Consider the following 14,434-nt stretch of genomic DNA (forward strand, 5'->3'; position numbering starts at 1 on the left):
AGCAAGGCTTGCACAACAGAAGCTGGTATATTGGGAATCTTCTTGTCCTGGGCTACAGAATTTTGTGCTTGAATACACAGTAGTGCCAGACCAACCCCCAACAGGTTCCTTCTGTGACTGAGATGCCCGCCCACTCGGGATCAATGCGGCTTCAGTTGTGATCTCTAGAACAATATTTTCTATTCAGACGAGACACGGCTGTCATGTGTGACAGGCTGTTTCAGGTCACCTCTCCAGTCACCTTTCTTTGACTTTCCTTGGAGGCAAGCCAAGTTTGGAAGCCAGGGAGTCCTGGGGAATCTGTCCTTTCTATAATGACCTCAGTGGGTGTTGTGGTATCCAAGATATTCAGTCTGCCACTAACTAGAGAGAAACTCACAGGTGCTCTCTGTGACAGAGGCAAGCATCCTGACACCTTTGGTGACTGCTTTGTGGTGTTTGTTTGTTTTCTTTAAATTGAGAGGAGCAGAGGCAAGAGGGTTTGACCCATGTTCCTCAAACTTGGTGAATCCCACTCCAGTCTGGATCAGAATTGGATGGTCCCTGGAAGACTCCTCCTCCCCTCCAAAAGAAATATTGAAATAAAAAAAGGAAGGCAGGTTAAGTTTGAGAGATCTGATGCTGAGCTGTAATTCTTAGGCTTAAACGGGGAAATGGGAGAAGGAGACATCTGAGGGGGCCAAGGCACACAAACTGGGTAACGCCAGGGAGCCGTGGGCCCTTGGCATCTGCTTCCCTCTGGAAATCCCTCTGCAAAGCTGGGCTTCTGAAGAGCAGAAATGTCTACAGATCAGGTGGCATCTGTTGGGTGTGTATGTGTGTGTGGTGTGCGTGGGGCACTTAGAATAACCACACCATTTAAAACAAAGTTTTAAACTTAGACTGTTGTGTGTGGTATATACACATATGTGTGTGTGTGTGTGTGTGTGTGTGTGTGTATGTGTGACTACGTACATGGAGTCTAGAGTTCGTTTTGGGGTATCTTCCTCTATGACTTTCTACCTTTTTTTTGTTTTTTGTTTTCTGTTTTGTTTTGTTTTGTTTTGTTTTGGAGACATGGTCTTAGTTTGCTTCTTACTGGTGTGATAAACACTTTGAATAAACCCATTTGTGTTACTTTCGTCATCGAGGGAAGTCAGGGCAGGAACTCAGGGCAGGAACTGAAGTAGAAACCAGGGATGAACACTGCTTACTGGCTTGCTCCCCAGGGCTTATTTAGCCTGTTTTCTTATACAGGCCAGGATTACGTGATGGGGTGGCAATGCCCACAATGGGCTCTCACACCTGTCATCATTCAAGAAAGTGGCCTGTAGGTTGCTCACGGGCCAGCTTGATAGAGACAGCTTCTCAATCGAGGCTCCTCTTCCCAGATGACTCGAGCTCAGTGTTTCTGTTAGTCTGGCTGTAAAGAGAACCCCGGATTCTGCTGTCCCCTAACTGAGTGCGGGGACTCCAGGAGCATGCAATCATGCCCAGCTTTTATGGGGTGCTGAGGATCTGAACTGAGGTGGCCACACTTGTTCAACAGGCACCTCACCACTGAACCATCTCCCTGGATCTTAAAAACAAAACAAAACAAAACCAAAAAACTGAGATAGTATCTCTTTGCACAACCCGGGTTGGCGCACTGAACTGGATCTCCGAGCCACCACAGCCTACTGAGCACTGACTTTACAGGTGTGTCATCTAGCTGCGAAGTTTTCACACTGCAATGTGCACAGTTTCATTTGGATTACATGGACAGGGACATTCTTTTATCTTTTCACTGTGTAAAGTGACTTCTCTCCTTTCTCCACCCCATGTAACCTGGCTGTTCTGGGTCACCTTCCTGTCCTGGGTTCACAAGTTCCCAACTGTCTACATTCTTCTCATACTCCAGGGCCACAGACGTTGGTCTTCACATTTCTGAATGTATTCTAATGATTTCATCTGATGCCAGGCAAGCAGCTACCGGCTTGTTGCAACATGTGTCTTTTCTTGGATGACCTACATTGATATAAAATATGGCTTTTAAGCCTATGCAGAGAAGCTGGGAAACAGTGAACATTTCAATAATTATAGAACATGCAAAGTGTTAGCACATAAGGGGCCAGTAACATGGCTTAGTGGTGCTTGAGGTCAGCACTGACCACCTGAGTTCAATTCCTGACACCCATACAGTGGAAGGAGAGAATGGGTTTTCAAAAGTATCATATACTCAGACTCACAGACATATACACACAAGATAAATAAATGTTAAAGAAGAATTAACACTTAAATCATTAAGCCAAAAATTATTACCGTCCTTGTTGATATTAATTGTGATATATGGTGGCTCACTCCTTTTATTTAAAAGACTTTATTTATTGTTATGTGTATGGGCATTTTGTCTGCGTGCTTAGCTGTATACCATGTGTGTGCCTGGTGCCCAAGGAAGCCAGAGAGGGCATTGGTGGAGCTAGCAGAAGATTGTGAGCTGCTACATGGGTTCTGGGAATTGAACTCAGGACCTCTGGAAGAGCAGCCAGTGCTCTTAACCACTGAGCCATCTCTCTAGCCCCCAAGTTTACAATTTTATTACTTAGTGAATTAAAAATCAGAACATTAATTAGCCAGGTTCCATGGTACATGTCTATAATCTCAAAACTGGGAAGGCAGAGGCAAGCAGACCTCTGGGAGTTCCAGGCCAGCCTGGTCTATATAGTGTGACTCTGTCTCAACAACAATAAGACATCAACCAGAGGACACTAGGTTACTGATGAGACAGTTGCTGGAGCTACATGCTTTGCACGTGGGCATTTGACTCTCAGAACAACTCCCCTGGAACAGGAGTGGTGTGTCAGCATTAGGCACACGACTCGATAACCAGGAAGCTCCAGGGTCAGGCTGATGCTTCCAGTATTTCTGCACCAAAATGCCGATCTCTTGGTGCCTGTGAGTGAGAAACCAGTCAGCCCCTGTTTGCTGGACCTCGAAAGCCAGGAGCAGCTGATAGAGTGTAAATAGATACCTGGAAAGAACTGAGATCAGGAAACCCATGTCAGTGCCCCAGCATACATCAGTCTGCAATAAGGATGGGGAAAAGAGTCACAGGAGCTGTGCACTTTAAAAGGGTGGTGTCACTTAATTCTCTAAGCAACAAGGAGATAGCATCATTTTCATTTCGAGAGAGCCAGCCAGGTGTGGTGTTGCATGTCTGTAATTCCAGCACTTACACAGTGAAGGCCGGGGGATTAGGAACTTCCAGTTTCAACTACATAGCCAATTCAATGCCAGTCTGTACTACATGATCTCAATGTATAAATAAACCAATAAATGAGTAAACAAACTAATGAATACATCTATGCATGTATGTATGTATGTATGTATGTATGTATGTATGTATGTAAACAGGTTCTCAGTATGCAGCCCTGGCTGGCTTGGAACTCTATGTAGACCAGGTTGGCCTCAAACTCAGAGATCTGTCTGCTTCAGAAAGGCAAACTCAACCACACCAAGCCATAGATAAGTGAGTTAAACGAACAAATCTGGTGCCTGGAAGTGGAAGCAGAAGGATCAGGAGTTCAAGGTCACCCTCACCTACAAAGCCAGTTTCCATTGAGACTCTTGGCTCCAAAACAGATGGACAGACTGACAGTCAGGACGGACAAACAAACAAAGCCGAGTCTCAGTGACTTCCAAGATGGCCCAGGTAGTAAATAGCGCAGGCAGGTTTCAATCCAGTTTGTCAATTCCAAACCCACGCGAACTTCGCAGCCGGAGCCTTCCAAAGTAGCTACAATAGCATTCCAGGCTCTATGCACACGGGTGGGGGGAGAGATGACTTTCCTTACCTCCTTACCGGCTGCTGAGGCACAAGAGACTCAACCTGGCGCTGCGCCGGGCCAGTGACCTGCGACGACAGTGGGCGCCTCCTCCTAGCCCGGCTCGCGGCAGGTCACACCTTCCCCGCCTGCAGCTCCACGCGCGGTCCCCAGCGAACTACACTTCCCGGCAGGACGCGGCGCGCGCAAGCGCAAGGGGGCCTCCGCCATGGCGACAGTGCTGTCCAGGGCTCTCAAGCTCCCCGGTAAGGAGTCTGTAGCCCCGCGACCACGCCGTGGAGACCTGGCCTGGGGGAGAGAGGCGAGGCGAGGCGTGGCGTGGCGCGGCGGGGCCTGACTGTTAACTGGGAGGGCTGCAGCGCCCGGGGGACAGGAAGGGGGCTCCCGGGTGTGAGTCGGGGAACGGGGACGCTCGGGGACACTTGGGGACTCTCGGGGACTCCCAGGGCAGACACTGCTGAAGGCGCGCGGGGCCGGATCGAAAGTGTAGGGGCGCGACGGTGACTATCAGGTCAGAGAGCGTGTCGCCGCGGTCTCCAAGGGAAGGCCGGCCATTGGAGCATCCTTCCCCGAGCGCCGGGACTAGCTGCTGCTATCTGGGGCTGGACCAGAGGGGGAGCCGGGGGCTGCAGGACTGTAAGTGAGTGGCCTGGGCGGAACAGCATCCACTTACTGACAGCAGCCTTGCGGCTGTGAGCTAGCCCAGGCAGGTGTTCTCCTTCCTCCTGTGTGGAAGAGGAAAGAGGAAAGATTAGGAAAATGGCTAATTGAATCACACGGGGTCACACAGCAGGGCACTGTGCTGTTTGAATTGCACTGTTTTAACCAAAGCGTATTTATTCTGTCGTTAGCAAAATTTAAACATTTAGGGCTTTCGAAAACATTGTGGCTGCACTTAAAAAAAAAAATCAAACACTAAGTTATAAGGGTTTATTGGCTGATCACATAAGAGGGGAAGCAGTTATTTTCTCTGCCACGTCAGGAGGGGTATCTCTGATAACCAGCCTGAGGCCCCAGGAGGGCTGCAGGGAGCTTATTCTCAAAGAGTTTCTAGTCTGCTACCTTGAAACCGGCCTTGTATCTTAGATGACATGAGGCTCCATGTCGTTAGATCTTTCTCCCCTTCACTGGCTGCTTGGAGCACTGGAAAGAACATTGATAAGATCTGTCTTGGAGTGTGTACATAATATTGAAATTAAGAGGGAGACAGGTTTTCCCTGCAGGACTCATTTACTTTGAAGAAAACACCCCGGCGGGTTCAATGCTATCTTCTCAAAGGCATAATTAAATGCCAGACATTTTTAGCCTTTTTTGGGGGGTTTTTTTTTGTTTTGTTTATTTTTGTTTTTTTAAGAGCCCTTGTTTTATTTCAGCATAGATGATTACTACTCTCTGAGAATAAAACAAAGGGGATGTACTTCAGGGTACCTGCTTACTTAGCACTCACAGAGCCAAGAGTTCCAGCCCCAGCATGGAAAATAAAAGGTAGCAGTAGTCAAGGGGAGGTGGGACAAGAGGCAATAAGGGACGAATATGAGAGAGAGAGAGAAAAAAGGAATCCTTTTATATAATCTTTGAAATAATCATTTAAAAAATAACCAGACTATCTTGCCTGAGCTCTTTTGTGCCTTCCTTCTGAGAATGTGCTGGACACAGAATACTCCTCAGTGTGTTGGGTTATAGTTATTTCATCAGCTGACAGTCGGGGTGATGGATTCTTGTGTTTGGAAGGCAGTTTGGCCCTAAGGGGTGAGCTATGATCAATACTAAGGCCTATATACAATATCTATATTTACTGTAAGTGCTGTGGATTTTTTTCTATCTTTTGGCTTGTTTTTTTCTCCTGGTCTCTCCTTGGCTCCTTTCCTTCAGTCCCCAAAATATAATTTGTGGCTTTTGCATTAGGTAGAAGTTGCTTTCTCAAAGCTGTTCTTGGATACCTTGTAATCGGGACTGTGAGACTGCAGTCCAGGTTGTGTTTCTGTAGTTAACTCTCTTACTGCTTTCCTGTGTGAGGGAAGCAAAGGGAGTGGTGGCTATGAACAGGAGAGGGCCTCTGAACTTGACCGGATCAGTTTTGATTGACTTCTGTGCGCAGGATTCCATCCCGGAGCCTTGGATTGCTAGGCATGCAAACCACCAGCGGCTGAGTGCTTGAGCTTCACCCCAGCCATGCTCCAGACTAAATGCATTCTTCACTTGCTTGGCTGCGTTAGTTTCCTCATCTGCAATAGCAGTGTTGTTCTAGAACATTCTCTACACGCCACACACTGCTTTGCATATTTACCTCATAGGGTTATTGGGAGTCGTACAAGAGATAGTTGTCCTTAGGGATTTAATTAGCTCCTGACACATCGGAGATGGTTTTGGTCCTCTGTAGCTTATGGGGGGTGGCACATGACCGCAGGCCTCATCTAGCAGATCCAGGGACAAAGCTCTCTGGGGATGCATTTCATAATCTAAAACCTGTTCACTGGGCTCGGGTTGGAAAGGAGTTTGGCTCCCAGGCCTGGCATGAGGTTAATAAGTGACAGAGGGACAATGTGGCATTTGTAAAGCTTGTTAGGACAGCTTATCTCTTAGGTATATGTTTTTTCAGTTTTAAAGTTTGAAGGTCAAACAGCGAAGGGACTGTTAAAGCGCAGTGTTATTGTTGTGGTTTGTTTTATGATATGTGACTCAGAGAGTCTGTGCCCCTAGATAAACTAACCTACATTGGGGGTTATTTACTTTTGTATAGGTACACATCCCATCGCACGTGCAGGTTACAGTTATACCGTGGTGCCGGATGTCGCAGGGTAGCATGCATTTCAGTGTATCTCCCTAAGGACCTTTGGGCACAGCACAGCTGCTCCCCTTCATATGCATCCTTCCTCCGCACCATGCAGGGACACTATTGAGTCACAATCTCAGCCTCCTAGGAGGAGAAGCAGGCTCCAAAAAGATTTATATCTATGTGTTATGAAACCACTGTCTTCTCTTATATTCTTTGCAGACATAAAAAGTCAATTACGTAAATGTCTCTGTGAGTAAGTGTGTGTGTGTGTGTGTGTGTCTGTTTGTGTGTCTGTGTGGCATGTTCATGTGTTTGCAGGAGCCCCTGGTAGCTGAAGGCATAGCATCCCCACTGGAGCTCGCGAGCCGCTTCACATCGTGTGGTGTGGTGCGAGGGATTCAACGCAGGCCCTCTGCAAGAGCAGCGCATGCTCTTAGCTCCTGAGTCATCTCTCCAGTGCCTCTTTGCAGGCATTTCATTGACTGAAAACTGGGGCCTGGGAAGATGGCTCAGTGGGTAAGAGTGGTTGCTGGACAAGCCTGAGGAACTGAACTTGACTTCCTGGCATCCACGTAAAAAGCTGGCCACGGCCGCATATACCTAGTAACCCCAGTGCTGCAGTGGGCAGAAGCAGGAAGACTGCTGGTGTTTGCTATCTTCCAACCTGGTTTAGGTTCAGTGTGAGATCCTCCAAGAGGATTCCTGGCATCCTCTTCTGGTATGTATACACACTTCAGCCTATATATGTTATACATATACTACACATGTACCCTTCTCATATCATACCACACGCACAGAGACACACACACAAACTATACATGCATATACACCATCTATACACATACCACAATACACATACATATGCACTGCACATACATATACAGTATGCATGTCTATATATATACATATCCTACATAGACATATACCATCCATATATATGTATACCACAATCACATAAACACATTCATACTGCACTATATACATATACTTTATGTGTATATATATATGTATATACTTATGTGTATATATATACACACACATATATATATTACACATCACATGTGCACACATACACACCACCCCCACCCACCCACATACACACACACACACACACACACACACACACACACCTGTGCTCACTGGAAGCAGCAGACTCAGACTGAGTCTGGGTCCTAGACTGTGAAGCACAGGTTGATGTCTGACCTGGGTATGACCTAAGGGTAGTCAGGGACTTCTTGTTCTGTCCGTTTCTGTTGTCTTTCTGTGGTAGAAAAAAACCTTTGCCTAATCAAAAATTGTAGTCTATAGTAACTAAGCCACCATTTGTTTTCATATTCTCCGTGTTAGTATAAATGCAAATATTTGTCATGCTCCGAAGGTTGGTCTGGATCTAACTCCAATCTTCTGGGATCTTTAAAGACAGCAGCCAATGGTGGCTCTATGCTCTGGGGTGCTTACTTGGTATTTCAGAGGCCCCGAGCTTCATACCATAAGTTCTTCCCCCAGGACTTTGTAGTTCTATTACTCTCTTCCCACGATCCATGTTGCCCAGGCTGGTTTGGAACTCACCACACAACAGAGATGGACTATAAATGCCTCCATCTCCTAAGTGTGTGGCCATTGGCATGTGCTACCACAACTAGGCGAAATTAGCCCAGTAAAAGGTTTTAAAATATACTTGTGTGTGTGTGTGTGTGTGTGTGTAAGTGCATGCACATGTGTGATGGCTGCAGGGGGCATGCGTGTGTGCCATACACATGGAAGGCAGAGGATAACTTGCAAGAAAGAAGTCAGTTTATATCATGTGGTCCTGGGGACTGAACTCAGTTTGTCAGGATTGGCACCCACTGAGCTGTCTCGCTGCCTCTTTCCCAGGCTGTCCTCAAACTCTTGAACCTACTGAATTAGGTTCTTCACTGCCAGTTTGCCTTCTGTCATTGTTAGAACTTGACTCCCCCTCAGCCCACAGGGCATGCTGTCTTTGCCCTTCTTGAAGTCTTGTGGTTTTATGAGAATGCTCAGTGATGTTATTCCGTACCCGGTGCTCTTTGGTCCCCGTGCTCCATTTATTCTGCAGTTAGGTTCGCCTGTATCACAGGCTCTCTCCTTCGTCTTTTGATCTCCTTTAAGTACTGGATCTATTTCCTTCCCTCTTCAGTTATACATATCTCTGCATTGCTCAGTTTCTTGGCTTTTGTTTGGTTTGAGGTTTTTAGAGTCATGTGCATGTGCATGTGTGGGTTTACATATGTGAGTGCCACGTCTATGGAGGCCAGGAGAGGCCGGCAGGCCCTGGAGTTACAGGCAGTTGTCACACTGCCTGAAACAGATATGGCAGCTGAACTCATGTTCCCGGGAGAGGCATGTGTGTGCTTAACCGTTGAGCCATTTTTTCCAGCCCTGGTTGAGACAGGGTCTCTTTAAAGCCTGAGTTGGTCTGAGACTCTCTAAAGAGCCTAACTGCCCTGGAATTCCAGGTGGCCCCCTCCCCCCTCCCCTCTGCCTGCCCGAGCCTGCTAGGTTCTGGGATACAGGCTTGAGGCTTGGCTCTTACTCTGTTTCCAAAGCCTTGACCTTGGGAGGGAGGAGGAGGGAGGCCCGGCTGCCTTGCTCTGAGCTTACTTGCCCTTTAACTATGTGGGCCAATTTTCCAAATGCTTCAGCCTCAGTTTCCTCCTCCAGAAAATGGGAGGCATTTCTTTCTTAAAGCTGTTGCACAGTTTTCTGAGGGGAGATATTCAAAGTGCCCAGGAGGAACAGCCAGCTTTGTTAGCTATTTAATTTAGATATGGTTTACAGTAGTCATTGTCTATGTCTGCTTTCAGACATATTTATTCTTTTTTGCTGATTCTATAATTTTTGTTGTTGTTGTTGACTTTTTTTTTTTTGACACAGAGTCCTAACCATGTAGCCTTTAAATTTATGATTCTCCTGCCTCAGCCTCCTGTGTATGGAGACTGCAGGAGCCAGACCAATAAGAAGGTCTTTTCTTTCTTTCTTTTTTTTTTTTTTTTTGATTGATTATTTTGTTTATTTACATTTCTTTTGTTTTTCATTTTGCCTGGATGGATTTTCTTTTTCTTTTCTTTCTTTTTTTATTAGATATATTCTTTATTTACATTTCAAATGATTCCTCCTTTCCTGGTTTCCCCCTCCCCATAAGTCCCATAAGCCCTCTTCCCTCTGCCCATTCCCCAATCAACCCCTCCCACTTCTCTGTCCTGCTATTCCCCTACAATGCTGCATCAAGCCTTTCCAGGACCAGGGTCCTCTCTTTCCTTCTTCTTGGGCATCATTTGATATGTGAATTGTGTCTTGGGTATTCAGAGCTTCTGGGCTAATATCCACTTATCAGTGAGTGCATACCATGTGTGTTCTTTTGTGATTGGGTTACCTCACTTAGGATGATATTCTCCAGTTCCATTCATTTGCCTAAGAATTTTATTAATTCATTGTTTTTAATAGCTAAGTAGTATTCCATAGTGTATATACATCACGTTTTCTGTATCCATTCCTCCACTGAGGGATATCTGGGTTCTTTCCAGCTTCTGGCTATTATAAACAGGGCTGCTATGAACATAGTGGAGCATTTATAAGAAGGTCTTTTCTAAATTTACTTTGTTTCTGTTTTTTTCCCCATTGTTCTCCTGACTCCTGATAGTTAACTTTTCATCTCCCGAATTGTGGTTGCTTCTTAGAAGTAGTAGCACATCTTTTTACGAATCCTTATTTCAGAAAAGATGGTACTCAATTTTTTGGAATCCACTGGGAAATGAAGTGCTCAATATTTCTTTCACCTTACTGTGGGATTGGCATATCCTCTTCCCGGAAGCTGTGCTGAGGGCGGAACCCGGGCCCTTAGGCATGCTGGGTAAATGCTAAGCGATATCCCTACTTGCTCCCCCCCCCAAACTCTTCTGAATTTGCTTGCAGTTTTGTGTTGCAGCCTCTCTTGAGCATTTGCAGCACTGTTGTCTTACAGAGTGAATGCTAATGTTGGGCCCTTTCTCCAGATGACCCCTGTTTTGATGATGGGGTAGCTGTGTTTCTTTGGGTTGCTGGCTGAGTGGGGAGCAGAGTTTGCTTCCAGCTGGGGTGGCTGGAAGCTTGGATCTCATGAGGATTCAGAACTCAGTTCCCTTTCCCAGCAGTGCACTTCCTCTGCTGTCTCTGTCCCAGCTAGGAGAGTGCAGGGCTCAGAGTTGTCCTAAGATATCAATTTTGTGCTGGTTTTAAATATCTCACCTATGAACCTCACTCTTAACCTTTGTTGCTTGAGTTGTGGAAGTAGATCCGGGCTCTTTTTGTTTCATTTACTCTGTTTTTGTTTTGTTTTGTTTTGGTTTTTTTTTTTTTAATTTGGTTTTTTTCAAGACAGGGTTTCTCTGTATAGCCCTGGCTGTCCTGGAACTCACTCTGCAGATCAGGCTGGCCTCAAACTCAGAAATCCTCCTGCCTCTGCCTCCCAGAGTGCTGGGATTACAGGCGTGCAACACCATCACCCGGCCTTGTTTTGTTTTTAAGACTGGGTTTTGCTATGTAGACCTGGCTGGCCTTTAGAGAGATCCACCGTTCTTCCAGTCCCCCCCACCCCCACCCCAATAGTGAGATTAAAGGTGTGTGCCACCATGCCCTGACATCCTTTAAGACATGCTTTCCCTGCAGAGCTTGGGCTGGCCTTTTATGTAGCCCAGTCTGGCCTGGAACTTGTGGCAGTCCCCTTGACTCTGCTTCCCACAACCTGTTTTGTTTTTGAAACAGGATCTTATGTAGCCCAGGCTGGCCTGCGACTCATTTCCAGATGAGGGCTCTGATCCCCCTGCATCTGCTTTAAGTGTGAAGTGTGTATGTCTGTGCCTGGCTTTGATGGCTGAGCCTGGCTTTGTGTGGGGCCTTGTGCTTGCCCCGAGAGCGTTCTCCGAGCTTCCCAGATTATGCTTTAGTTGCTACCAGTTTAATCTTGGGACAGCCTTAAGTTTTCCAACTAAGATTAGGGTTATTTTGCACAGCTTTGACCCGTCCAGCAGGTCCAGTTATTCCCGGGTCCCAAAGGGGTACTACCTGAGGGTCAAAAATGGGGGGAAGAGAGAAAGGAAGCCAAGCACGCTAACAAAGTCAGAGTCAGTCTGGGTTGTGTCATGGCTTCATTTAATGTCAGGGAGACAAACGGGTTTTAAGGCTTCCAGAGAAGGAATTGACCTTCACACCAGACAAAGGAGGGAAGGGCAGAGACACCCCTAGGGGTCGAAGCAGGAAGCAAACGAGGGAGGTCATCTGGTCATCTGGAGAGGACACCCAGAGTTAACGCAGGCAGGTACATTCCGTGGTTAGGGCAGGAACATCTTGTGGTATTCTCGGAATCTTCTCACACTGATAGCTCAAGAAGGCTCTAGTTAATTGTTCTTATATTTTAGCAGCCACCACCTTAGGGCCATGAGTAAGCATTAGTCCGAATAGCTCAGGATGGCTTCCCACACAGCTTAGCGATATTTTGTATGGAATTCTCTGAGTTATTGTCTCTGGTCTCTGTCTCCCAGCTGGTCTCTGTCTGCCGAAGCAATCAGCCTCTTCAGGGTTGATACCTGCAGTTACTTTCTAACCACTGGGCAGCTTGCATCTTGTAGAGATCATTGCCCACACCTTTTCTTGGTTTTGTGATCCTGCTTTTTGCCATGTTCTGTGAGACAGGGCTCATGGGTGTCTCTGTGACCCTAGACTTTATTTTTTTCAGGGATGAAATTATTGGTTGGTTTACACATCCATGAGACCAGGAAGGGTCTTATCACTTAGAACAAGTGGGCCCTACTCTCTGATGCCTGGGTGTGAGTCCTGGGCCTTGCTTCTCCCTAGGTCCTGAGGTATTAGGCAAATTACCTCAGTGTTTCAATTCTTCTGTTGCTAAAGTAGGTAATAGACCCCTCACATAGGGTCATCCTGAAGATTTGATGAATTAAGACACCTGGATGGTTGGGTCAGTGTTGAGGATGGTAGACAGTTGAGACATTTTAAATTCTTACCACAGTATCCTCCTCTTCCTCCTCCTCCTCATCATCATCAGTTCTGTGGACTCCGTTCCTTGTTCAAGCACTGATGCCTGTATCTCCTGTTATTGTAGGAGATAGACTTTCTCGAATTCGGCAGCAATTGTTCATACATTCTGTGTTGGGAATGTACTGTGTTCTCCCTCATTTCCTTCCCTCTTATCCTTTTGCTGTCTCCCTCCTGTCTTCTGGTTTTAAGGAAGGCTCAATGACAGAAGCCCCTCCCAGGACATGATTAATTAGAAGTGTGTATTCCTACAAAAGAACATCCACTAATTATTTTTTTATAAATTCATTAAATCCTCCGCATTTCTGTAGCTCAGGGCGCCAGGGTCTCTTCCTTCCTAGCATAGCATGGTAAAAGTGAATGGCCTTCCAGTTGCACTGGGTCTCGTCAGTGGTTTCAGTTTGGCTGTTGTTTCTTTGGGAACCTTGGGAGGCCGACAGTGCCAAGACTGAAGCATCAAAGTAGCTGCTGCTGTTAAACGCAGGGGTAAGGCGACAGAGAGCGCGTCCTGAGGGCGGCTCAGAATCCATGGAACCTTCAGGAGGATGGGTGTGCGAGTCTGCCAAGAAAGCTGGCACCATGTACTGAACCAGTGAATTATCTGGAGTGAGATGGCTTGATTCGTCCTGTCTGTGGCCAGACCGCGCCCTTGCATTCCATTCACTTCCAGAAAACCTACATTTAAAAGTACAGGCATTCCACACTGTGTGCAGAGAAGGGTCACCCAAAGCCCTTCCTTCAAATCCTGGGCTGGAGAAGATGGAGGAGTCTAACCCGGAGAAAAGAAGGCTCTTGAAGCGTTCATTGCCGGCAGTTTTTCTTGTTTTTGTGATCCTGCTTTTTGTCACGTTCTGTGAGACAGGGCTCATGGGTGTCTCTGTGACCCTAGACTTTATTTTTTTCAGGGATGAAATTTTTGGTTGGTTTACACATCCATGAGACCAGGAAGGGTCTTATCACTTAGAACAAGTGGGCCCTACTCTCTGATGCCTGGGTGTGAGTCCTGGGCCTTGCTTCTCCCTAGGTCCTGAGGTATTAGGCAAATTACCTCAGTGTTTCAATTCTTTTGTTGCTAAAGTAGGTATCAGAACCCTCACATAGGGTCATCATGAGGATTTGATGAGTTAAGACACCGGGCAAAGGCTGTCGACATGTTTAGGCAATAATCGTAGAGGCCCAAATTCATTATGACTGCAATCCAGGCCCTGAAGGCATTTGCATGCCCCTTACCTAATCCTTGTAACAGTCAGGAGATATGGATGGTACTTATTATAGATTATAATGGAGACACTGGGGCTGTACAGAGTTAAGAGAAGGAAGGGCACACGTAGCTGGTAAGTGAGCCACACTGGCCTTTACCTAGTGCAGGGCGGAATTCTTTTCTCTTGGTTACCTCATGCAGCCAAGCTTCTGTGAACGCGCATGTAGCAGAAGCTGTCCCTGACTGCTGATGCTCCTGTCTTAGCCCCCCAAGCGGATGGTGGAGACCAGTGGGTTTCCCGACATTGGTCACATTCAGCTGAGTGCCAAGGGTCTGCTTGCTGGATGTTTGAAAGGAGACACAGTTTGAAACAGAAGATTCAATATGTTTTCTTGGGTGTCAGGAGTATTTTTAAAAAAATTATTTATTCATTAGGCTGGACAGTGGCTGCACACACCTTTAATTCTAGCCATTGGGAGGTGGCGGCAGGTGGATGTCTGAGTTTGAGGCCAGTGTGCTCTACAAGTTTCAGAACAGCCAGGGCTACACAGAGAAACCTTGTGTTGGAAAAAAAATATTATGTATCTAATGTGTATGGGTGTTTTG

At 46.5% G+C, this 14,434-nt stretch overlaps 1 protein-coding gene across 4 annotated transcripts in view; it reads left to right on the forward strand.

Annotated features, from left to right (window-relative positions):
- Positions 1–3,942: 3,942 nt before the first annotated feature.
- Fam234b (family with sequence similarity 234 member B) overlaps positions 3,943–14,434 on the forward strand; it is a 40,952-nt gene continuing 30,460 nt past the window's right edge. For all 4 annotated transcript variants that reach the window (XM_052175131.1, XM_052175132.1, XM_052175133.1 and 1 more), the window contains exon 1: positions 3,943–4,048. In XM_052175131.1, coding sequence (XP_052031091.1) covers positions 4,012–4,048 — 37 coding nt within the window. In that variant the 5' untranslated portion in view covers positions 3,943–4,011. The remainder of the gene's footprint in view (positions 4,049–14,434) is intronic.

The sequence above is a fragment of the Apodemus sylvaticus genome, chromosome 2, assembly GCF_947179515.1.
Source record: "Apodemus sylvaticus chromosome 2, mApoSyl1.1, whole genome shotgun sequence".
NCBI classification, from domain to species: Eukaryota; Metazoa; Chordata; class Mammalia; order Rodentia; family Muridae; genus Apodemus; species Apodemus sylvaticus.